The 23,792-nt window shown below is 38.6% G+C and overlaps 1 protein-coding gene across 5 annotated transcripts in view; it reads right to left on the reverse strand.

Annotated features, from left to right (window-relative positions):
* The window catches only part of USP22 (ubiquitin specific peptidase 22), a 113,284-nt gene that overhangs the window by 7,572 nt on the left and 81,920 nt on the right, over positions 1–23,792 (reverse strand). For all 5 annotated transcript variants that reach the window (XM_075515328.1, XM_075515323.1, XM_075515326.1 and 2 more), the window contains 5 exons: positions 20,416–20,585; positions 13,436–13,583; positions 5,990–6,095; positions 4,126–4,284; positions 1,790–1,916 (listed from right to left, as the gene is read on the reverse strand). In XM_075515328.1, the coding sequence (XP_075371443.1) occupies positions 1,790–1,916; positions 4,126–4,284; positions 5,990–6,095; positions 13,436–13,583; positions 20,416–20,585 (710 nt within the window). The remainder of the gene's footprint in view (positions 1–1,789; positions 1,917–4,125; positions 4,285–5,989; positions 6,096–13,435; positions 13,584–20,415; positions 20,586–23,792) is intronic.

A 23,792-nucleotide genomic window follows, 5' to 3' on the forward strand; every position in this document is an offset into this window, starting at 1 on the left:
CCCAAAACTCCCCCCAAAAGCCAAGCAGCCAGCTAAGCACTCCTGAAACCTCAAGTCAGTCAGGCAAGAATGCTCTTCAGGAAGACCACAAACAGCCAAAGAAGAACAAAGGAACTGTGCTACTATCTATTCCAGTCAGGCTAATATCTGTGGCATATAACATTGCATATCAGCTTGGTTAATACTCAAGATGCAACTGAAGAACTGCTGGTATATGGGGGTGAACACCTGAAGGCATGATTGTCCTGAACAGTCTGAAAAGGCCTGTAAATTACAGAAGAGAGAATTCTTTCCACCTGTAACACCTTTTTCCAGTAGAAAGCAGAATCAATCTTTTCTCACAAATACAGACCTTCCTATAGCATTCTGTTTTCATGTGAAGACCTCTGCATTTCAGTAACAAGCTTCTGTACAAGCCAGATTTTGAAAATAAATTTTAAATCACTGCTACGCTGGATACAGAGTTGCTATGTAATTTAACAATTCCAAACTACAGTCATTTATTGAATACAGTCCGTGACTTGCTCAGTGAGACTATGACACTATAGTTACACAGATTATTAGATTTTCCAGTATGAACGTACTGACCTAGCTTAGAGGGCTACTGGAAAATAAACCAGAAAAACAGCCTGCATGCTACAACAAAGTTCAGCACGCACTTTGCCATGACAACTACAAGATAAAGGTCTAATTCCAACACTATTAAAGTTACTCAGGTGTTTTACCAAAGTTCAAAGCCTAGAAACCATGTAAGAATTGAACAACTGAACAAAGTCTCTGGAGCAAAAGGCTGGGGCATGTGTTCTTTCAATTCACCATTCCCCAGTTGGAAAGAGAAGCGATACAAGCCTTCATTTGTACACAGGATATAGGCTGCTGTTTTAAAATCTGTTTCCAGTCACCATGGTGGCAGGTAAAATGCTGCTTTTCTTTATGTAGCTTATATGACATTAGTATCATAATCAGATAAGCAGTTTCTTGAAACACCGGTCATAGTAAGAGCTGAGGCCAGTGATCATCAGTTGCTGCCTAGCAATGAGAGGACTTTGTCATTCTGTTCCAGGAGACACTCAAGACCTTAGAGGTCTGCATCTGAAAAGCTCAAGCAGATCAAAGATGCAGTTAAATTACTATGGTGGCTGCTTCTACAAAGGCCTGTGGCATCACTTTCCAAGGACCCTCTGCCTCTTCACACAGAAGGATCTTCATCTTCGGCGATAGCTGCCTACTTTGCACCACAGTCACACTCTTTATATTTACAACATGAATTGTACAGGACTAAACTATCTGAGGGCACCAACTATGACATTATCTTCCATCATTGCATCTGACATAATCTGGATTGAAAATGTTGAAAACTACATCATAGTTGGGAAGATACAAGAAGCCTTCTCCACTGCAACCGATAACTCTTTCTTGCTTTTGCTTCAACACAGAGTTCCTCTGTGGCATTCTTCCAGTAGAAGTGTAGGGTAAAAGTTTCACCATGCAGGATGAGCAGGTGTTATTGGAGATGGGTTTCTACGCTGGTGCAGGTATTGTCCTAGCCTTCCATTTTGTTTCTAGATTCTGATTAGTTAGGTTCCCACAGACATACTGCAAAGCTACATTATCTATAATGTAATGCTACCTTAACAGACAATCTAGCTGGGCATGCAAGCTGTTCTTTATATTAATTTATATCATAAAAGATTAGTTAGTGAAAGCCAGAATATATGTCCAGGAATTTAGCTCATCTGCTCAGAAAGGAATATACGTCCTCTGCTCTGCCTGCCCCCTGTGAACTTACTTTGAGATGAAAACAGGCCACAATGGGTAACTTCTTCATAGTGAGTTGTTTGGTAGATTCCTGGTAGCTATGGCAACCACTACATTTGATTTTGGCACTGCTTCCTAGATGTTCTGGCCTTGTAAACCTGAAAAAATATTAAAAAGCAAAGGAATGCACAAAATGATCAGTCTGTTTTCCACACATGCTGAAAACACTTTTACTTGTGGGTCACTGGCACCACAAGAGACAGAGTTCATGGCTTTTAAGTGTCATTTTGAAAAAAACCAACACTTCGAATAATGTAAAGTGCTATGGTTCGGATATCCAAATCTGACATTTATCATTGCTCTACTTGGGAACATTGCACTGAAATGCATCAGTGTCTGGGAAATGAGCTAAATGTTAGTTCATCTCCTACAACAGCACAGCTAATTTTCATACAGAAAACAAAGATCTTTTGTTTTCAAAACCAAAAACATTGATATGGAAGTTCTGAAGCAAGAGGACACGACTTCTGTGCTCAGCTGCATGCTAGTCTGCGGGACACTCTTCTAGCTTGTAGCCCTCCAGGGCTGGGACCAAAGCTCTGAGATGGAAAGGGCTGTAAACACCAAGTTCTTTTCAAAATACAGATATCTTCCAAGAAAACCCAAGTGTTGACAACTAGAAAAATCTCTTTCAAAATTTTCAGACAGAACTGCTCAAGGGAGCTATAGGAAGAGACCATTACAGAACAGGGAACTGCTTAGAGAAAATATACTACCCCTATGTTCTCACAACACACTAAAGCAAAATCTCTCTCACTTTTTCAGAAACTGTCAGCACAGAAAAGGCTAGGAGGATAGACTGCTAACTCTTTTCCTCCAAGTTGAGACTTCCACGGGGCAAATAAATCATCTCCCCAGAGGCTGATTTACAACTAGGACTTTTGAGATGAAATATTTTGAAATGTAGTTGAACACACTAAGCCCGTGAGGGCAACATGGTATCAGCTCGTTACTAACCCTACCTTGCCTCATTCTGTTTATGGCCAATGCAGCCTCCAGCATTAAATGATCACCACACCCTCCTGGTCTCCCCTCTTGTTTGATTAACAGGATTTCCTTTACCTAGCCTATGTACCACCATTCTCTGGTTTTGGTTTTGTTTTTTGATTTTATTTTGTTTTTCTTCTCTCAACTCTGTAGAAAGGCTTATAAATTTGTTATTATTGTTGTTAGGAGTGTCTACATCATTCTGGTTTTTGTCATATTACTGCTCAATCCTTCCTTCTGCAAGCCAAGTTCAAGTTGCACGGCCACACTGGTTGACATGAAGTTACCCACCTTCCTTGTTTGAATCTAATATTCAACCTGCTTGCTAATTTTTGGGTAAAAACCCAAACCCATCCTCTTTATCCATTATAGTTCAACTTCTTTTCAAAATCCACTCTTTCAGGGTATCTTTGAACATGGATGTTTTTCCTTCCCTATCATCATCATCTCTCTCCGATTCTACTAATGCCCATGTTGAAGAAAATCACCAACATTCAACTGGTTTTGCCTCTTGATGCATTCCTGCATCAGCATTTTCTCATCTGTACTAATTCCCTCATTTTGTTAAAATTATTGATCTTAAAAGTATCAAGGTTAGAAATCAGATGTCAGAGGCTATGAATTTTTATTTCAGGAGGATTAGCTTTGCCCCAGGCTAGAGGTAACCTCTTCCTCAGACAAATATCTTCGACAAATATCTGCATTTGCCACAAGAGAATGACTTTCAGATCTCCTAAAAGATCTAAGTTAACTGTATATGAAGCCATGACATTCTCTCCAGTTACCTGTTTCCAAGATGCTTAAGTTTCCTGCTCAGAATTATATTTTCTTTTTGAAAGCTCCATTCCTTTAATTCTTAATGCCATCCCTGCAACTAAGCTGGCAGTAGCTGACCCTCAGCTCTGCTTAGAGCAAAACCAGATTCATACTTGGTGTTATAATCTAGACAAATATTAAATGCATTGTGAACTCTTCTTATGTGCTTACTTAGCTGACACAACCAAGAACACCGAGACAGACACTAGTGGTTTCGATCATTTACAACCACATTGCCAGGCAGCAGCCAATATAAAATTTATTTTCTTTTTGCATCATATGGCAACTGGTTTTGATTGCTTATTGTTAGGCCTACTGTTGCTCTGAGCCTTCTTTGCCTTCTCACTTCTCTTATGCAAAAACCTAAGATATGTATAAAAATGCTGTTTAGGGATAATGCCATGACAAAGCATCGCTTACTCCCATTGTTCAGTGCCACCTGGAGAACAGAATGAAGCCAAATTCTTTTTACCCCGCCAGAATAGTATTTGTCTCATTTCATACCTTCGCAAGCAGTCTGTGAGAGTGGTGGTGCCTGATACATGGCTTTCCCCATTTACGACACTGCCATCACTCCCCGGACTCAGTGGCCAGAACGGGGTGGAGGAGCCTGGCAAATCCAAACTGATGTCCCAAAATGGGTCTATCGTTGTGGAAACGCCACTGTGAAAAAGAAAGCAGTTTAATACATGTTTAAAGGAAGTAAAATTAACAGTCTCTCTCACTTTAGGGTACACACCAGATACCTACTTTCAAGAACTATGGGATCTACATCACCCCTAGAGGGCACTCAAAGATGACAGAAAACATAGTTGCTCCTGAGTGTTTTCCCACAACTGATATTTTTTCTGAATATTTAAAAGCCATATGTTTTAGAAAATGTATGTGATGTACAAAAGGCAAAATATGCGCATTTAATATATTCTCCCACTCACTGAAGCCCTGTGACTCAAAGTGAACAAGCAGGGTTACTCAGAGATAGAGGTACTGGTCATATTACTGACCAGTATAAACCAGCTAACATCTATGATAGCTACATGCAATCCAACTAGTTTAGAAGCATGGTTCTCTGGTCAAGACATGGAAGATGGTGCTTAAGGCTACTTCGATAAAGAGAGCACCAAATATTTTTGCTATACAGTAGTACACTGAATTAAGCTTTGCAATTCATATTAGCATCTCCTACAGCATTTGGAATTTGAGAGGCCAAAGAATAACTGCATCAAGAAGTAGCGTATGTTCTTGATCAGATTTCTCTACAAGACAGCTGAAGACAAGCCAACAGCTAGACTATGGAAAAAGCTGCTCAAAATTTTAACTTGTATTGACTCAAATCTTTTCTTCCAGCATGTACATTTTTAAGAGAACTCCAGAACTTCAGGGGACTAAGCTCCTAGTTTGGAAGCATTTTCTGTTTGTACTCGTTATGCTTATTTTTTGAGTTCTCTCTTCCTCTAAAAACTAGTGTCTTTCACTCTGCGACCTCACATTAAGCCTACAATATTCTGCCTTTTCTCCAGCTTCATTTGTGCAAAAGTTGTCAGTTTTCAAAAGAAAACTTCTTTTTTTAAAGTTTCATCAATGCTAATATTGTGTCATAACACATCAAACTTTTTATTATCATATAAGGATTCTGTGGCTCTACAAGGCAAAGAACAAAATTTCATATGTTTTCCTTACAGTAAATCTTCTGCAAATCTCTCCAGGAAGCTTGAGAATAAAAGCAGATTCAAACAAGCACAGCACAACAGTCCATCTGCAGGACAGCGTGCATAATTATAAAGAATGAAAGACAGAACAAAAAACAAGAACTCTAACTTCTGCACTATGGCAACACCAAACATCTTGAAAGAGAAGTCAACTTGCTCCAGTACACAGAGTGGAACAACAAATACATTTTTCCTTACTCTTGTAAAACATTCACTTGCTGGTACCTGAGATTACATTAGTATCAGCCTCTTTGAAACCTCTCCTGATGATACATGAGGCTCCTAACTGAAGGAAAATATGGTTGCATATCAGTATTTTCTTCAAATGTAGTGGCAATTACATACTTTCAAAACCAAAGAGATCTTGGAAGTCTTTTCCTCATGAACTTGGAAAAGAACAACCTTTACAGACTAGTAAAAAGTTTATGTCCATAAGCCTGTGGTGCTTTCCAGGTAGCTTTTTTTGGCGTGTCTTAATATATGACAGTTAACTAGTAATTGATTGCATTTAGCTGATGCTGTATTTAAATAGTTCTTGTCTTGCTAGAATTTTGCTGGTATTTTTTTGGTATTCAAGAAAGAAAAGATTCAGTACACTGTTGCACTGGAGGGTGTACAGCTTCAAATCAGAGTGCAGAATCAGAAACAAAATTACTTACTGGCAGACTTGACAGGTAACATCAGACTGCAGTCCGCCTGTGAAGATTTGGTCTATGATGCAGTTACAGTGGTTGGGGTTGTTGGCCTTCTTCCCATTATCATCACCTGCAGGAATGCAAACACAAGCTCAGAAGTCAAAAATCCTCTTAGGGAACAGTGGTTTGTCTTGGACTGTGTAACTCTTTATAACACAGATTTATAAACATACTGCAAGTTCACATAGACAATATGGAACCCTGAAAATGTTGTGCATTAAAGAAAAACAAGGAAACAAGAAGAGAACTCCTAGCAAAATATAATCAGAGGGTGACTAAATGCAGTTAACTCCTGTAGCAGTGAAGCTTTAAGCCATATCAGCTGTCAGCCAACCCCTTTTTCAGGGTATAGCCCTATCTCCCTTTACAGAGATTTGCTTTGCACTATCTGGTGTAAAGATCAGTTCCTAAAATGAAGGAGTTGCCAAAGTGGTTCATGAAAAAGACCACTTAAACTTCACTTAGAGGGCCACCATGCAACATTCATATCTAAACAAATGGCCAGCTCTTTACCACAGAAGCACTAATTTCTGCTTAGGCAGAGTATTCCATAGCACATTACTTTCCTAAATGAACAGAGGAAAACGTCCGCAGACACTACTTTTTAATTCTATCCCAGTCAACTTCTGAGAGTAGAGTGAAGGGAGGAGGTTTGTTAAGACTCATTAACCTCCAGCCTGCTGTCTGCATCCTGTCCTTCCAACATAAACATGTACCTTCCGTTCAAGTTTTCACCAGTGAGAAAATGAAAGATGTCCTTATCTGAAGTGGGAAGATAAGTGCGGTGTCTTCCTCCAGCTTCTTCAGAGACAGGGCAATCCTCTAAGTTCCCAAGGGGCACAATGAATGCATACCCATCTTTTAGGCATTATAAACTGTCATTGCAGGTCTCAGGAGCACAGCAATTCATTTTTATGATTTGAGTGCTGAGTTTAGGCCAATTCAGCTTTCTTAGACTAACCAGAGCATTAAATAACCAAAAATTTCTTGGCACAGTTCTCAGCTTTAAAGCATGCTCCTTCCATTCCCCACAGGTGAACTAGGAGTGATGCACTTTTTCTTTGATTTCCAAGACTGTACTGCTTATTTCCTTGGGTAGGATAGATGCAGTTGGTTTTGCTTTGTGAACAGAGATGCACATGCAAACTATTTCACAGCACTAGCTAATTATTTTGTAAAGTACATCTTAATAATGTCTTCCAATCTCCTACAACAGAAACTGCTAAGACAGAATCAAGTTTTGCCAGATTTCCTCATATCTTTGTAGTCTAACAGGACTACATCTTTAACTTACTAGGAAGTATTTCAGTTTCAGAAATTAAATACTAAGATGCTGACTCCTCAAGTCAGAGCTATTACTCAAAAAGAATTAATTTCTAGTCAAGCATGTCAAAAAAACACCCAAAGACACTAAAAGCATAGGATAAAACCCCACCACTTCTGTTGTGTCTACGGTGCTCCAGCTGAACTCTTCTTGCAGCAGAAAGGAATGAGATTTTTTTTTTCCCAATGAAGCTTTAGAAGTTTGTTGGAAAATACTATGTAAACTGACAAAGGTTCCACCTAATACGAAGTGTGGAAAAGCAGACATAGGTGATACCTACTAAGCTGCAATGAGCCACTTCAGTTAATTAGATCCTAAATGCCTCAGAAAAGCTCTCACTCACTCAGCTGCCTGCTTTAGAAACTTTTGTTTGAATTGTCAAGAAAAGCATATTGTTTCCTTAAAATGGCTCTTGAACAAAATGCTCTAAAATTAGATTTCGAATGTACAAGGTTCAAGTTGGGGGTTATCAGACCCAGTCTCAGGCATTTCTTGATGGGAATTTCAGCTAAATCTTACTGAACTTCAGATCTTTTTAAGGTCTCAATTACGCTAAGCTAATGAATAGAGCATACAGTATGGAGACTGTACAAGACATTCTTCACCTTTACAAAAAGATCACTTACAAGCTTTAAAGACTACATGTGGATTTTCAAAAACGAATTTAATGGGTTTTACCCTTGTTTTTGAAACTCCACTTTTTCTTTTCAAAGAAACAACATGCAACTGCCACATCCCTGTAATCACGCCATCTGAAACATTATCTCTCCCTGTTTTGTTTCAAGGGGGCAGAAGCAGAGAAATAGTGTCTAGAGATTTCCACTGGACCACAGGTAACATCCCTGTTGGACACCTTTAATAGACAGCCATTTCCGCCTACGGGAGAGAACGAATACTCCCTTTTCAATTATACAAGTCAATTAGGATCAGTGATGAGAGGGTCTCAAAAGAATATCCTGCAAGCTTGTTCCCAACAAAACAGAAGGGCATTACCCACTCAACATTATTTCCCATGACATTTGGTTGGAGAGGAGGGGAAAAAAAAAAAAAGATTACCACCTACTCACACTTGTCAATATGTAACAGATGCTGAGAGGAGGTATATTATGCAGCTGAGAACTAGAAGCTGCTAGATTGTTGTGCTCAAATTAAGGTTCCCTTCAACATTTCTGTCTTACAAAGTCGGTTTTAGTTTTATACATTTTTGTTTTTAAAGCTGGTCGTAATTCCTACTAGGGAAATCAGCAGCTTTTTGTAAGAGATTGGTCAGCACAAGACTAAAACGAAAACTTGAAAATACATCAATGTATACACTAATGTAATTATAAGAATGGCAAAAAACTGAGTTTAAAAGTTTGGAATCAAATTAAATGCAACTCGCAAAAAATCCCAGAAGTTACTACTGCGTCTGTGCAATAGCTAAGCATATTAACTTGTGTTGAAATGTATACGCCTTTAATATACTACTAAAGGTAAATCATATGTAACAACTGTAAGAACAGCTATAGATTACTCTTTAACATTGCTTTTGGTTTTGAAATAAAAATAAAGAAGTTTTGCCTCCAACTTCCATTTTGTATTTTAAATGAGAAAAAGGAATTAAAAAACTGCCAGATTTTAAAAGCGGCATTTATCAAAACAAGACATTGATGGAAACTTTTCTGCTTTACTTTGGCCCCCCGTGTTCTGAACATGTGCTTGTTATTCTTTATGACAAAGCAGTATACACATAAATTTATAAGGATCATGGCAGATGACATGTTTCGCAAGCATATGCTTTATCAGTTCCTAAGAATATCATGCAGAATTCACAGAGCAGGGTAGTGTTTTACTCCCAAATCTCAGCACAGCATCTTTTTCTGTCACGATACCTAGCACTAGGCTTCAAATTTTCTTTGTAGCAGTCCTTGTTAAAGATGAATGCAAAATGCTTCATGAAAACCAGATAAATGAGGAATAATCAGTTTTAAAATACTACTCTTTTGGTTAGACAACTGAAGAATATTGGCTGAATAAAGTTTGGGATAAAAATATAGGATTACTTCAATTATTTTATCTTGCTTTTTGAACCTTTGCGTACAAATGCCCATCTCTGCCACTCTCTGCTGCTTGATTGTTGTTGCTCTTGCAATAAATAAAAAAAGAAAAACACACAACCCACAGCTAGTGATTTCACTGGGCTGAATATTAACTTTTGAATTGCAGTCTTGGTCCATACAAGAAAATAACAACTCTGGTCTAAGTTTCTCCAAGTTTGAATATGTCTGAGACAAAGTTAGTAAACTACGAAGTGTTTGCATGATTGGAACCTCACAGTCATGGGAGTTTGCAGAATTAGAACCCCAAATTTCTTCCAGAGCACTGATAATTAAGATGTCTCTGTCATGTGACTAAAAGCCGACCTAATGCTTTACACACTAGGCAGAAATAACCATTATTTACACTGCTCTAGCAAGTGAAGAGCCCTGGAACTCCTGAAGGATCCCACATGAAGAGTGGGGTATACTTGGTACTTGTTCTTCATAGAAGAGTAAGAAAACACGCAAGAAGCAACAGATCAATGTCTGATCGTTTTCAGCATCTTCTATAATCCAAACATATTCAGAGACTGAAAATCAAACTTGTCACGCATTTTAAAGATCAAAGTCAATACATGCCAAAGTCTAGGTGAATGGTTAGACTTTAGTACAAAGGCGGCGGCCATTACCTACACAGCAAGGGTGTTTATAGCATTACTCCGGTGAAGAAGCTAGTATCTGATGTAGAGTAAGCTCTGAATCTCATTTGGAAGCTTTTGTGGTGAGAAAGACTGCAAATGCCAACGTACGATGACACTGCAGAACTCTGAGCACTATCAAACCAGCAAGAGAGACTGGAATAGCACAAAATGCAGGTACAACTTCAAATGACATTTATAGTAGCAACGTTGGAAAAAGAATTCAGATTCAAGAAAGCTCCTGCTTTTTTACTTGGAGTATGCATTTAAGGACAGACCTTGTGCACGCTTTGGGTGAATGGGGGAGAAAGAGGAGTAATTAATAGCTTAGCATTTTTATATTTTTTTTCCCCCCACCAAAATACTGGAGTATTCCAGTTACTCCACCTTTCTCCAGCTGTTGGAATGAAAAATAGTGATGCACAGGCATGACAGACTAGATTCTTTTTATTCAGAAACATTTTATATTACTCTAGCAGCACAGAGGAGCCCTGTTAAGTGTTCAGAATATGCCCTGCACAGATGCCACAGCTCAACACAACAGTGCTAGGACAAGGAGAGCTATCACCCCTGAGACATGATTTACATGGGTGGCCATACAGGTATCCTGGGCTTCCAAAACTTCACAGATGCCACTAAAACGAAGTATATATTCAACCAGCATTAAAACAAAACAAAAAAACCCCCCACCAAACAAACAACTACCTGGGCCAGCCCATATATGAATCTCAGGGCAGTTAATTTTATGCTTCGTAGGATGCAGTATTACAAAACTTATCTTTAAATGCACAGCAAAATCATCTATTTTTCCTAATTTAGGCAATGACAGATATCAATAATGAGCATTCACAGCCTTCTTGACTTCCTAGAAAGCAGAGTAAATGGAATGGAAAAGGGATAAATGACCCATGTTAGCCAAAGAAATATCACTGGATATTTATACAGTTCTTAGCATAAGGAACACTTTCATTTACTTTGGTGCCTGAAGCCTTGGTCATGAATAGCATCCAAAAGCTAGGGCTTTTGGACAAAATTTTCCCCATACTTTATATTACTTCACCATGTGTTAATTGTAGAACTTGATTACTATTGACTGAAAGCTTTAAAAGCTTTTTTGATTCATTAAAGTAAATATTTAATATTGGCAGGGGAGGCATTATTTGCTTATTGTAGCTTTACGACATATTCTCACTATTAGTAATAATATTTTTACATATGTAGACTTCACGTGTGTGTGTGTGCACATGCATGGGGAACACATGCATGGGGAGCACATGCACAAGTGGGAAAACTTTCTCATTACATAGCAAACTAGTTCATTCCAAAAGTGTTTTTTCATGACCGTACTTGAAATTCTGGTTTAGATGAACTGGTTTGGTTCCCACACAACTGCTCAACCACTTCTTTTAAATTACCTTGATGTGGTATAATTATTTACCGTAGTTTAATAAAAGTTCATTTCTTCAGAAACAGAGATTTGAAAACCTGGGTGCACGGATGTCAAGGATCTAGCGTTTACGCATTCTCACTAGTAGCACTGTAACAGCTTAGCTTTGTCCATGCAAGCAGCTCAAACTTAAGGATACCTATTAAATAACTGAATTTCAGTCCTTGTATTGAACGTTAATGGTACACCTTTGCCACAACCCAAGAAACCTCAGTATTAAAGGTGCAAAAACCCCTAATGCAATTGAAGCTGGCTGAAACTATTATGAAACTTGATACCAATTCAGAAGTCAATGTTTTCAACACATCTGCGATATCCAACCAGTAGTAAAAGAATCCACACGCATGCACATGCTCTTTCCAAAGAATGTTTAACAATTATTTTTTTCAAAGTTTTAGGACAGATTAGAGTTTCATTTTCATTCAGGCCAGAGAGGCCAAATAGAACCAAGAATAAAGAAACCGTTGAGAAAGCTTGATTTTGTTGGCAATTGCAGAAGATACATCAGATAGATTCTTCATTTAAAGCCAAACCACACTTAAAAAAAAAAAAAAAAGTCTTTTCAGATTCTTTATCAGTTTGAAAAGAGTGCAGGGACCTTTATTCTTGCAAGTTTTTTCTTTACAATTCTGAGAAGAAAACATTCCTCCTTCATGAACTACTCAGGACGTATAGAAGAAATACGAACATCACTTTATATCAAAGATGATGAAAAAACTTCAAGATGTTAGATCAGTGGTTCAGAAACTTTACAGGAACCACGAAGTATTTCTCTGTGCAGCTGAGTTTATTCAGTGTTAAGAAGTGAGAGTCGGTATTTGGATAGACTCTATTCCTTACAGTACTTCAACGCTAGTTTCATTAGGCTTATTGAATTTCAGTTAGTGATTGTCAAATGACAGAGGATAATAATTACAAAAGAACTGTTCTATGTACTCCTGTCCTTAGAAGTACTCTTTTTGGAGAAGACTCTTTTGGAGGACACCTATTATGAATCTGAACAAGCACATCTGCTACCATGTAAGACTATCTCAAAGATAAAAGCAAGACTTCAAAATATTCCAAAGAAGCAGTAGCAGCCTTCCCTTTGATAAGCCAAAAAACTAACCTCTAAGTGCCTTTTCTAAGAGCACTAGAGGAAAGCTGAGTGCTTTAAAGCTCATTTTTAGTGACTAAAGATTTTTTTGTTTCTTTGTTTGTTTTGCTAGTATCAACCCTACTGTTTTCCCTTACAAGAACAGTAAAAATTTCTGTGCTTAAGTGAATCAAGCTAGATCAAACAGTGGCAGATTGGGAAATTTTCAGTTCAGATTTAGTTCAATTAACTAATATGAAATACATAATTTCATAGGATATTACCAAATCAATTCAAGACTTACATACTTCATCTCTAAAAGCATGTCACTGAATATCTTCAGTGTATTGTACAATTATGTATTTTTATATACAGACTAATAAAAGATACCAAAACCAAATCGTTTCTTATTCACATTTCCGTAAGCAATTGGGCATCATGAATACAGTAGAATAGTATTTAAGCAGAAGAGCCATAGCCTCCCCTATGTTATTTTCATCAGTCCCATGACACACTGAGTAAGAGTTCTAACTACCTCAAGTAGATAATAGAATTAAAATGGCAATTTAAAAGAAAAGACAGTGACTCACAACCAGTAAGAGAACAACATGATGGTGATTCAAATCAATGTACAGGCTTGTCTGCTTCTAAGTCTAGGTAATTTTTGACAGTGGGAATGGTTTATTTACTTATTTATAAATTTTTTCCTTTAATTCTACCAAACGTTTTAAAAGGAGTTTGCTAAGACTGCTGTACTGGAAGACGCTACACTTGATTTAAGAAGAGATTGTTCTACCTCCTTTTGATCCAATATTCCTTGTTGATTGAAGACTCAGTACAAGCCTTACCTTTGCAGTGTCTGTGTAGCACATCTAATGCAGCAATGAGGAACTCGTGTGCATCTTGTTGCTCGTACCCTGCTAAATGCCGTGCATGAGTCCATACCAGGTGCAATAACCTATATGGAATGTGAGGAGATCGGTGCCCAGAGTAAAACTGCTCAAAGCAAAGAAAAGGACATGACTGTTAACAAGTTACACAGCCTCAGTGCATTTAATTATTAAAAACTTAAAACGAGTGCAATTAGTCAAAAAAGTTTAAACCATTTAATTCTGATGGCCTTAATAATAAATACACAGACAGCTTTTTATCACAGACTACTGAAGAAGTGATGTCAGAACTGAGCACCTCAATTTTCTCCCTTGAAATTCATTCATTTTGTGATGGATTAGCCTAAAACAAAAAAAAGGCGGGGTGCAAACAACACTCAAAAATTCCTTACTGATACCACTGTTTTTTATTAAAATAGCTGGGGGGGGGTGGGGGGGTGGGAATTCCTGCATTTGCAAGAGATCAGCAATTTCATTCACAAATTACACGCCCCCAAAAATCAGGACAAACACTGAAGATGTGAATATCAGATGCCAACTGCCATCCACCCCTGAACCAAGCCATGGTAACTTTCTGCATCCAACAGCTGTGCACGATCCTATCTTATGGAAAAATTTACAAGCAGGATAGCAGCCTCATGCCGGTATTGGCCTTTCACTGCATAGCTACAGCAGTGCAAGGTTTTAGAAACAACTTTATTCAGCACAGCTGTTTGCAGAGCTGAAGATACCACTTCATTCACCTACTCCCAAAGTCAGGGTGTCACTGCTGGAGTTCTGGTCCTGGACCAGCTCCTGCATCTGCTTCTTAATCCGCTTCAGTCAGAATCTGATGAGCTGGCTACTGTAGTGACTGAAATTGCCCCAGGTGATTTTACCAGAAGCATATTAGAGAGTGCACAGACAAATTATTCAGTCAGCAAAACCGTGATGTGAAACACCACTGCTGAGTGGTGACATACAGCTGGGGAGGTAAGTCAGCAAGAAAGAGGAGGACAGATAACTGCCTACAGAAGTTAATGCTTTTTTTTTTTTTTTTTTTAAATAAAAAACAGCCAGGTCACACTAAAAAACACAAAAACAACAAAACCACAAGAACAACAAAAAAAGCCAAAAATCCCCCCCAAGCTAAGGGTCTGTGTTTCCCCAGGTCGAGGTTCAGCTCTTTCCTTTACCCTCTCAATTTCCATCCAAGTGCTACTGCTGCAACTCTTCGACTTTCATCTTCCTGGGTCCTCAACTCTGTTGCCAATTCTGGCATCCAGAGTCTGAAACTGAAGCTAACAGTCCCTTCTTGAGCAAGCTGACTTCTGTATCTCTTCACAAACCCCTGCACCATGATACCAGTTCCAAAAACGAAGCAGAGGTGCTTGTGGCATCCCTGCAGGTAGCCAGAAAAGGCCCAGAAGAGTTTATTCACTTGGGCTTCAGGTTGTATTTAATGGGGTAGGATTTTATTTTTAGTAAGTGAAAATTTGTAAGTCATTTTGCCTTCCCTAACCTTTGGAAAAGGTATTTGCCAGTAAAGGGTGCCTGCAACACCATGACTGTGTTTTGCCAAGATCCTATAAAATCGATGGCGATTTATTTTCAGTTACTGTTCCCAAACAAGACAGTAAGCAGCAAATACAGAGAATACAATTTAAACCCCCAGCAGTATATAATTTCTCACTCTCATTGGAAAAGTGAGCTTGCTTCCTCCGCCCTAAGTTTCTCCCTGCCCAGTCTCTGAGCATTTTATATCAGTGCAAGCACAGGCATCGTGCCACTAACCTGCCTGGATAAAACATACTGCATTTCAAGGGACAGGTAGGCAAAAGGTAGTACAATCTTCTCATCTAGTCCTTACATCTGTAGGGTTTTCTAAAGGCTTTTAGTGTATTTCCTTGCAAAGAAATTTCTTTATTGCAAGCTCCACTTTTTCCAAACAAGAAGATATACCTCTGCAGCCCAACAATACAAAATGCTTCTATAAATAAAAAGATCAATAGTTAACACTGATGCCAACAAGAATGACACCGAGGGACTGGAGCAGTAGCATGGTAATTGAAATCTGCTGACGCAGCTGCTGCTCCACATAATTCAGGGAACTGCAGCAATAAAACTTCTCTGTTCTGTCACTCCTTACAATTAGTCCCAGAGCTCTCCAGTCATTTTAACCAACAGCACTCTCCATAATTACTCCACTGCAGACACTAGACCTGCCGGCAGATTTTACATTCTCTAGTGTTTCATTAGGATTAGAAGAATCTAACAAGAAGCTTTATCAAATGATTAGCTAATTCTCACACAGAAACTAGAAACACACCTAAGTATATTCAACACGGGGGTGGGGGAAAGCTTCGCTATTCTAATAAATCAGAAATGAAACAAAAGAAACTGAGCATACTCAATAGCCAATATTTTAACTGGAATGTATAAAACATCCATCCCATCTCCGTCATTTCCTTGTTGCTGGGAAGACCGGCCTATCAGAGCTGTTCCACTCCACAAAAAGGAAAAAAGTCCATGTAAAGTCTTATTCAATCACTATTATACAAACCTTTTCATTAAAGTGTGCAAATATAAATAATGATGTATTTGCAAGTCATCTTTAAAACACTTCAATGGCACAATTCTTCCAAACATAATTTAAAAGAATTTCTGTTTAGATTTGTTTTCAATTCAGCAATATCAGTTGTTTATACTGGAGAGAACTAGTTCAAGCAATTTGAAATGCTTGGTAATACGCTGTCTAATTACTGTTCCGGGGGGGGGGGGGGGGGGGGGGAGAAAAAGAAACCAAACCAGGATTCAAAGCCTCCGTTCTTCCCAGTAACATTAACTTTCTTTTTTTGCACTTACACATTTTGCTCTTGGATTCTAAAAGGAAGAATCCATAGGGGATTTAGAGGCTTCTAGGCTTTGTATTTTGCATTATTGTTACCAAAAATATACAGATACCAGTCAGGTTTAAAAAATCAAAACACCACCACGCACATCTGCACTTCTTTCTCCTCCTCCTGCCAAAAACACATGCATGGAAGTCTTCCAATTACATGAACAGATACATTTGATCTATCCTGCATATGTATCAACTAAACAGTCTCCGAGCTTTGTAATCAAGAATTTATAGGCATAAATCCTGTCCCAGGCTCCAGTCCAATTTGAGAAGCTAAAACCTCCTCTTCGAAATTGGTTCTCAATTAAGACTTCAAGGGTACTGAAAATTTACAATGAATAAAGGGAGTGGGTAACACATGTGTCTTTCAGAATAAAAAAACACCTACTGGAGGTTTCCCAAAGAGCAATGGTTCAAGGAGTCAGAAAATCCATTTTGCTTGCACACACTCTTTATGTTCTATACTTATTTCAGAGAAAAGATTTTACTAAATAGGCACAAACTCTGTATTTTCCATTACAAAATGCAAGGCCTCTGCCTATGTAAAGAGCCTTAAGTACTTTTTCTCCCTTGTACATTTGTTGTAACTTATTTTATACATAAGCCATTTCAACGTTGTACCATCTTAAGGTATCAAAGCCATAAATCATCTCATTCTTTTTCCTTTTTGTCCTCACTTCTCAACTTTCCACGTGTTGTGCTGTGCACTTTGATAGGCTCATGAGGATGAGTAATGATGGGAATAAAGAAGGCTTTGTTCTTTACATCTCTGAGTGGATGCACTGCGTTCTGCTATATTCCCAGGTATTCTTGCTATTCCTGTCACAGAGTACAGATCTGCTAATCCTACCATCCTGAATGGTCATTCTGTAAAGGATTTAGATAAACCTTAAGGTGTGGACCATCTTGAAACTAAGTTTCATTGGCGAAGCAAGACTAACACATCAATACCGGTAGGTAAAAAGTAGTGCACAAATCCCTTCAGCCAAAAGGCTCAATGAACGGATTCTGTGTGTTCTGTCTTCCCTCCATCCAGTTTTACCACTATCTGTTATTCCCAAATCCTTTTCATTCCTTTTCTTATGCAGTGTAATTCATGTCATGATTCTGTTGATAAATAGGTTTCAAGTAGCACAAATGAGAATGTTAATTGATGCAGTCAGATATTTTTAAAACAAACAGAGATTCAATGCTTGGCATATTTGCAAGAAAAGCTACCAGGAAAAAAACCTCAATTCTAAGAACCATCTGACACTCATTACTCACCTTCAACCTACTTCAAGGTAGAAGAACTTTGTAGCTTCCTATTTATCACAGAGAAATCACACAACCTATATAACTAAATGATCTTAAACAAAAAAAGGGACCGGTGTCTTCTGTTCAAGAAGCAAAATAGCAGAAGTTGCTTATTTATGTATAGTAAGTTTCATTTAATGTTCAAAACAGTCTCTTTTTCTCCTGTAGAGCTCTTACTGGCAGGCATTCACCAGATCCCCTGGCATTCCATTTGCCTAAGATCACACCTTCAGAAAAGAAGGGTGGAGGGGAGATGAAGTTAACCCTTGCCCTGATCATTTGTCACTGGGTAAAATGCCTTGGGATAACTACATTAGTTAATCCCGGTGGGAAAGCTACATAAAAACAAGACAGAACCTGAACCAAAGTTTCCCTGGTAATTCAATTATAAAGGAATTCTTAACCATAGCACTGAAATCTCCACTGGTTAGCTTTCCTTCATTCAGATCTCATCTCTGCAAAGGCAGCGTAGGAATCTTCATCATAACCACTGCATACAGTTGGGACACGAAAGATAACCAGTCTGCTCCAAAAATGCAAGATTTTGGTTCTAATCCTGAATGTAGAGAAATTAAAACTCACTGGGAAACAGAATTTTACAATGAGTGCTGACAGAGCTATAAACATAACATGGTATTTACTGCTTGCAAGTTAAAATATGCCGAGTTGGTTACAGACACTACCGTTTTGCTTGTGGAGGACTAAGCTCTAGTTTTACTTCAAGGTGGTTGAGTCACTTCTTGTTGCCCTCCCACAGCACACAGCTACAGTATTTCAACGTGAAATAAGGCCACTGACTACTGTACTGTCTGTACTGACTACATCAGTCCGCTATCACAGATATGGCTCTTCCCTCATTCACATACCCTCATGTCGCAGAACATTAATTATCAGAACTAATAAAAGCGTAGGCATGAATTTTGATTGGGGAAAATGAAGGCTGAGATTCCCAAAGTTGTGTGTGAAATTAAACTTGATTACAATTGAAACTAATGCGAATGCTGCATTTAAACCCCATTTTGGATAACAGCCTGTTCTTTGTTTCATGCTTGTACATAGTCTAGCAAAAGGCATCCTAGACCATCAACAGGGCTCCACATACAAAAATGGAAATTAAAATCATTACCTACACAGTCTTGATCTTTCCTCCAGCCCCTCAATCTGTAATACAATACTCATTTTCCCTTTCCCAAGGGATTTTTAGGAAAAATGTATGTGTGTAAACAGAATGTGGTGATATTCATAGGAATGAGACTTCATACCACAATTTGATGAAAGGATATCAAGATTATAATAGTACCTTTTTTTTAAATAAGCAAATAGGTTTCTATATTAACAGTGTACAGAAACTGGTATTTCTATACCATGACTGATTTTTTTTATCTAGGCAGAGTGATATTTCCCCATTTAACTGCACATCTGGTTTCAATAATTCTGCAGCTGCTACCTACTGGTATGCCTGCCTTTTGTTTTTACCTCCTTTCCTGACAGACTCAGGAATAATTGAAAAATAAATCAAAAAATAAGAAGTATAACATACAACTAATGACTGATAAGCAGCATGAAAAGTTGCAAATTCACGAGTGCCGAGTATGAGCAGAAAACAACTTTGTACTGGAATAGCTAAGGGGGACTTTACCTTCCACATATGTTTAACTCACCTGCAACGACCAAAAAGAATCATCTCTGGTGAAAAAGGCACAGAAGTAAAATCAAATTGAAAATCACAAGATAAAGGTAAAGCTATTTGCGGCTGGTCTCAGTTTGAATGAACTTCCATAACAGCATATACACAAGAGACATGCTCTGCGTACAGACATCTCCAGCTATCTTAAACGTTCTGTGACAGCATGTGCTATAGCTTTTTTTAGGGGGGCTGGGTTCCCCCCACCACCACTTACCAAGAAAGCAGATCTATCACTGAGGAAAAAGCACAGGACGGGATTTGTTTGTTTGTTTTTAAAGACTCATCTTAAAACTAGACATCCATGTCTAGCCATAGTCCTTACATTACTGATGTGGAACTAAGATAGTTAATCAAGCTCTTTGACTACTAAGGAAAAAACTGTGCCTGTCTCATACAGCAAAGACTGGACCTACAGAGAAAGGCACAATGCAAAGCCAGTCACCTGAGTGAGAAAGGGAAGGAAGGGTAGCTCATACGTGGAAGGTATAAACCGTACCAACACATTCACTTTTCTACATCCTCCTGGCCATTAATGAGTTTCCACATAAGAGATCACAACAAAGATGTTTCTCCCTGTTAGAAAGCACTGAATTGAGATCTTTAAAATATTTATACAGACCTACATAATCCACTGCCTTAAACCACAAGGCTATATACTATTGCTTTATTCTTACTCCCATTATCACCCAAAGAGCCTGTGACATATTTTCCAGTTACTACTTGCACCTTTAATTAAAGCGCACATTCAGCTTTAAGACTAAAGACTTGTAGATCAGTCTCAGAAGAGCAGGCAGCACAGTAATTATTTCCAATACCAGCTTTACCTAAACAAGGGCGACTTAAACAAGGGTGACTTAAGAATAGGACTTAAAAGGCCAATAGTTTCCTTTTCAGCAGTCGGGTATGTTTGACAGTAGGGTCTCACTCAATCTTTACTGCTCTGTTTTGCCACACCTTGAGGGGAAACATAATTTGCATTCCCTTTATATTTGCAAATAGAACACAATCCCTTTTGGGGTAGGAAACAGCCAGCATCTGTGGAAAGGCGATGCTATTGTGGCAAACAGCACTCACCTCCTGAAAAAGCGTAGACATTTCACAGACCAGACATGAGCTGGGGCTTTGCATTTCACATTTATGCCTGTCGGAGAGGAAGAAATCTCGCAGCAGTGGAGTGTGGGTAAGTGCCTGGACAATACAGTTCATAAAACATGTGTTCCCAAGATTGATTAGCCCTCGTAGACCTATAAAGACAGAAGGGGGAGGGGATGCATAAGCATTATCAAGTTAACAAAATGGTATATTTGCATTTTTATATAGTTTTCACAATATTGCCACAGATTTACTGTATATGCACAGCTCCAAGTACACAGTTTTACATTTAGGTAGGCTATTGGTTTTGATGTACTCAAGGCACAAGCTACCACAAGCTTTCTGACCTAGACTAGGATTTGTTTTAATACTCAGAAGAAAGGAAACCTCAAAGTACAGCAACACCAATAGCATTATTCGGCAATGGCTGTTTTGCCATACATCACCAAAACATGCCCCCTCCCCAAGCTGATACCAAAGTGCAATGACAACATCTGGTTAAGTCACTATAGTACGAACCAATACATTTAAGTAAATCAATAAGTAAGTTTTCAGATAGTTTAAAAGGCTTTCCCTCATGCAGGTCACGAAGCCAGAATAAGGTTTTTGTACTGTTATAATGCAACAATCATCTAAGACAGGCAGCAAAGGAAACAGCCTTGACAAAACACAGTCAGGCTGTGACATCCAATGCAGACTTAGCATATCCTTTTTTCATACAAAACCCGAGATCCGAACAAGACAACCTTAAAGAGAAACTCTGAACAATACTAGTTCCACACTCATTTTAGCTAAGTTAAACATTAATCTACAGCATACATCAAAAAATTCAACTTGGCATAAGAGGATTCATCACACCTTAAGTCAAACGTTCAGTAATGCCCAGAGACGATTTCTTGTGCTTGGAAACCAAGATGCTTAAAGGAAAGCTCTTTTGTTGCACAACAGAAGAGAGGTTAGGAGTGGGGAAAGCTTTTCAGTCATTTGCAAAGTCTAAGCGAGAAGAAAAACATGCTCAAATCCTTGAGTATTCTTCCAAAACGTTAACATAATACCACCATACAGGAGTGCTAAATGAGAAGAGCATCAGGTGGACAAGAATGCTTATTTTTAATCAAAAACTTACTTTGAAACAAGATAAAATGCACTGATAGATACAATTCTAACATTAATTTAAAATTAACGTAGTCCTCTTCTGCAATATAAATGGGATTACTACACAAACGGTGAACGAAAAAACACGATTATTTGACAGAGAACGAAGAATTTCCTTGCCACTCCATGGGGGGGGGGGGGGGGGGAAGTATCAGCTGGCAATGCTGTGGTAATTAAAAATGGTGCAGTTCCCTTGCAGTACACCAGATAGTGCTCAAAGGGCTCTTTAGCATCTTTCAGCAGGAGGAGGTGCGGTCCAGTTGCTATGTTACCAGAGAGAAACGGCACTACATCAGCTTGAACTGCATACTGAGCTATAGGGGATGGACACAGAGCCCTCTTAACTTTTCTTTCCTGTATCTAATGCAACACAGTCCTCCTTCCAACAGCTTCCTATTGCTTCTGTTTACTCGAAGTGCAGGACAAAGTTTCTCATTATATTATAGTAACTTCTACTGGACAGAAAGCTTATTGCAATTATTTGCTTTATTGTCATGCTGGGAGGCAACAAGTGTACGCACAACATTAGCTAAGTGTTAAATAGTTAATTTGTTGTATCAGCTTGAAATATGGTGTGATGCTTCAACTTTGTACGCAATCCTATTTCAATCCCCAGTCTAAACGTCTCTGCAAACAATGTCACAACAGAAAGGTGTTCATGCTGTGCAAGTGAAGAAATGTTTGGTCAGTGCCTCTTGTCTACCTCTCCCCTGTATTTTCCATTTAAAACTTACTGGTTTTATTTAAAATCGCAGACTGTGCAAACAGAAGCCTGTAAGGCTCCCTGGACACGTCTGAGATGCACCAGGGTATTCTGAGAAGCAGAAGAGTCTCTCCCTATTTTTCTCAGGAAAACTTGGTCCCTCTGGTTAGCGCCAGAATTCAAAGTCAGCCTGCACAGCGCAGACCACCAGTGGCAAATTGGTAGTACATCTAGAGAGTCACCCTATCGCTTTTCTTTTCGATATCTAATTGAGCAATCACAAGTAAAAGCAAACACATAAAGGCAGCTTTTTGGAATCATTTATTACGCATCATTTATTACATGCCTGTGGCTGGACCTTCTTTCCCTGTGACCACAAGAATCAGATCTTCCTCAAAGGTGCCACCAGAAGACTAGTTACAGGTGTCAAACTCAGAAGGCTCTCTTGGTTTACTCTACTTGCTTGGTCTTTTGGTGTCAGCCTTTCATAGGTCTAAACGGAGTGCTTCATACACTATGACTTCATTCAATGAACCGAGACAAAGTAATCTGCAAAACAGACAAGGCTGAAATGTGAGTACCCCAAACCCTAATAAAAGTAAGAAAGTGGTGAATGTAGCAAAACATGAGAACTTACTTGGCTGAAAAGGGAAAAATGTAAAGGAGCATACATCAGTCTCATCCTTGAGGTAGCAATGACTGCAGCTGCTATACTGTCTCCTAAACTGACATTTGAAATCAAACAGGTATGATGCACTGAACTACAGCTAAGACACTGCGTTACTAATTGCAGCATCTTGGAAAACATCAAAATTTGATGTACGTAACTAAAGAGCTGATAGAACTCAGAACAACACATCCTCTTGCGCTTAAGTTTTATGGGAAAAAATAAGTTTTGTTGGAAAGAAAAATAGCTAAAAGTTAAAGCCTATACAGCATTCTGGTCAATAAAATATTAAGAATGTAGAAGACTCGTGTCTGCCACACCTATTCCCTCCCCATTAATAAAGCCTGGCAATATTTAACTGGAATAGTCAAGCATTGCAACATGTGGGTCATAAATTAACAGAAAAATAATGTGCCAAAACCTCAAATGCAGCAGTCCACTTTTGCTAGCATCAACAGTTGTCTCCACTAGCATCTCATCAGTGGACGGTATTTGTAGAGAGGGGTGGGCTAACTGTCTGAGGATTGCCAACAGGATCCAACCTCTAGTAATAAACCTGTGGTACTTTGCAGACTTCTGCCGTGCTTCATAGTGTTATCTTTATTTCTGTTTCTTATGAACTGTTTCTGAAATGAGCAAGAGCAACCAGTGAGATACTTAATATATTCTATACACACATGTGTTCTCTTGTGGTAAGTGTAGTTAGCAGAAAAGCACTGTTGTACTTCTGAACCTTGCTGATGTAAACGTCAATATTGGAATAAATGAATATAGTTGTCAAGACAAAATCGTCATGTATCGTATAATCATAAAAAAGAAAACACCCTTTAATCA

The sequence above is a fragment of the Mycteria americana genome, chromosome 12 (assembly GCF_035582795.1).
Source record: "Mycteria americana isolate JAX WOST 10 ecotype Jacksonville Zoo and Gardens chromosome 12, USCA_MyAme_1.0, whole genome shotgun sequence".
Lineage (NCBI taxonomy): Eukaryota > Metazoa > Chordata > Aves > Ciconiiformes > Ciconiidae > Mycteria > Mycteria americana.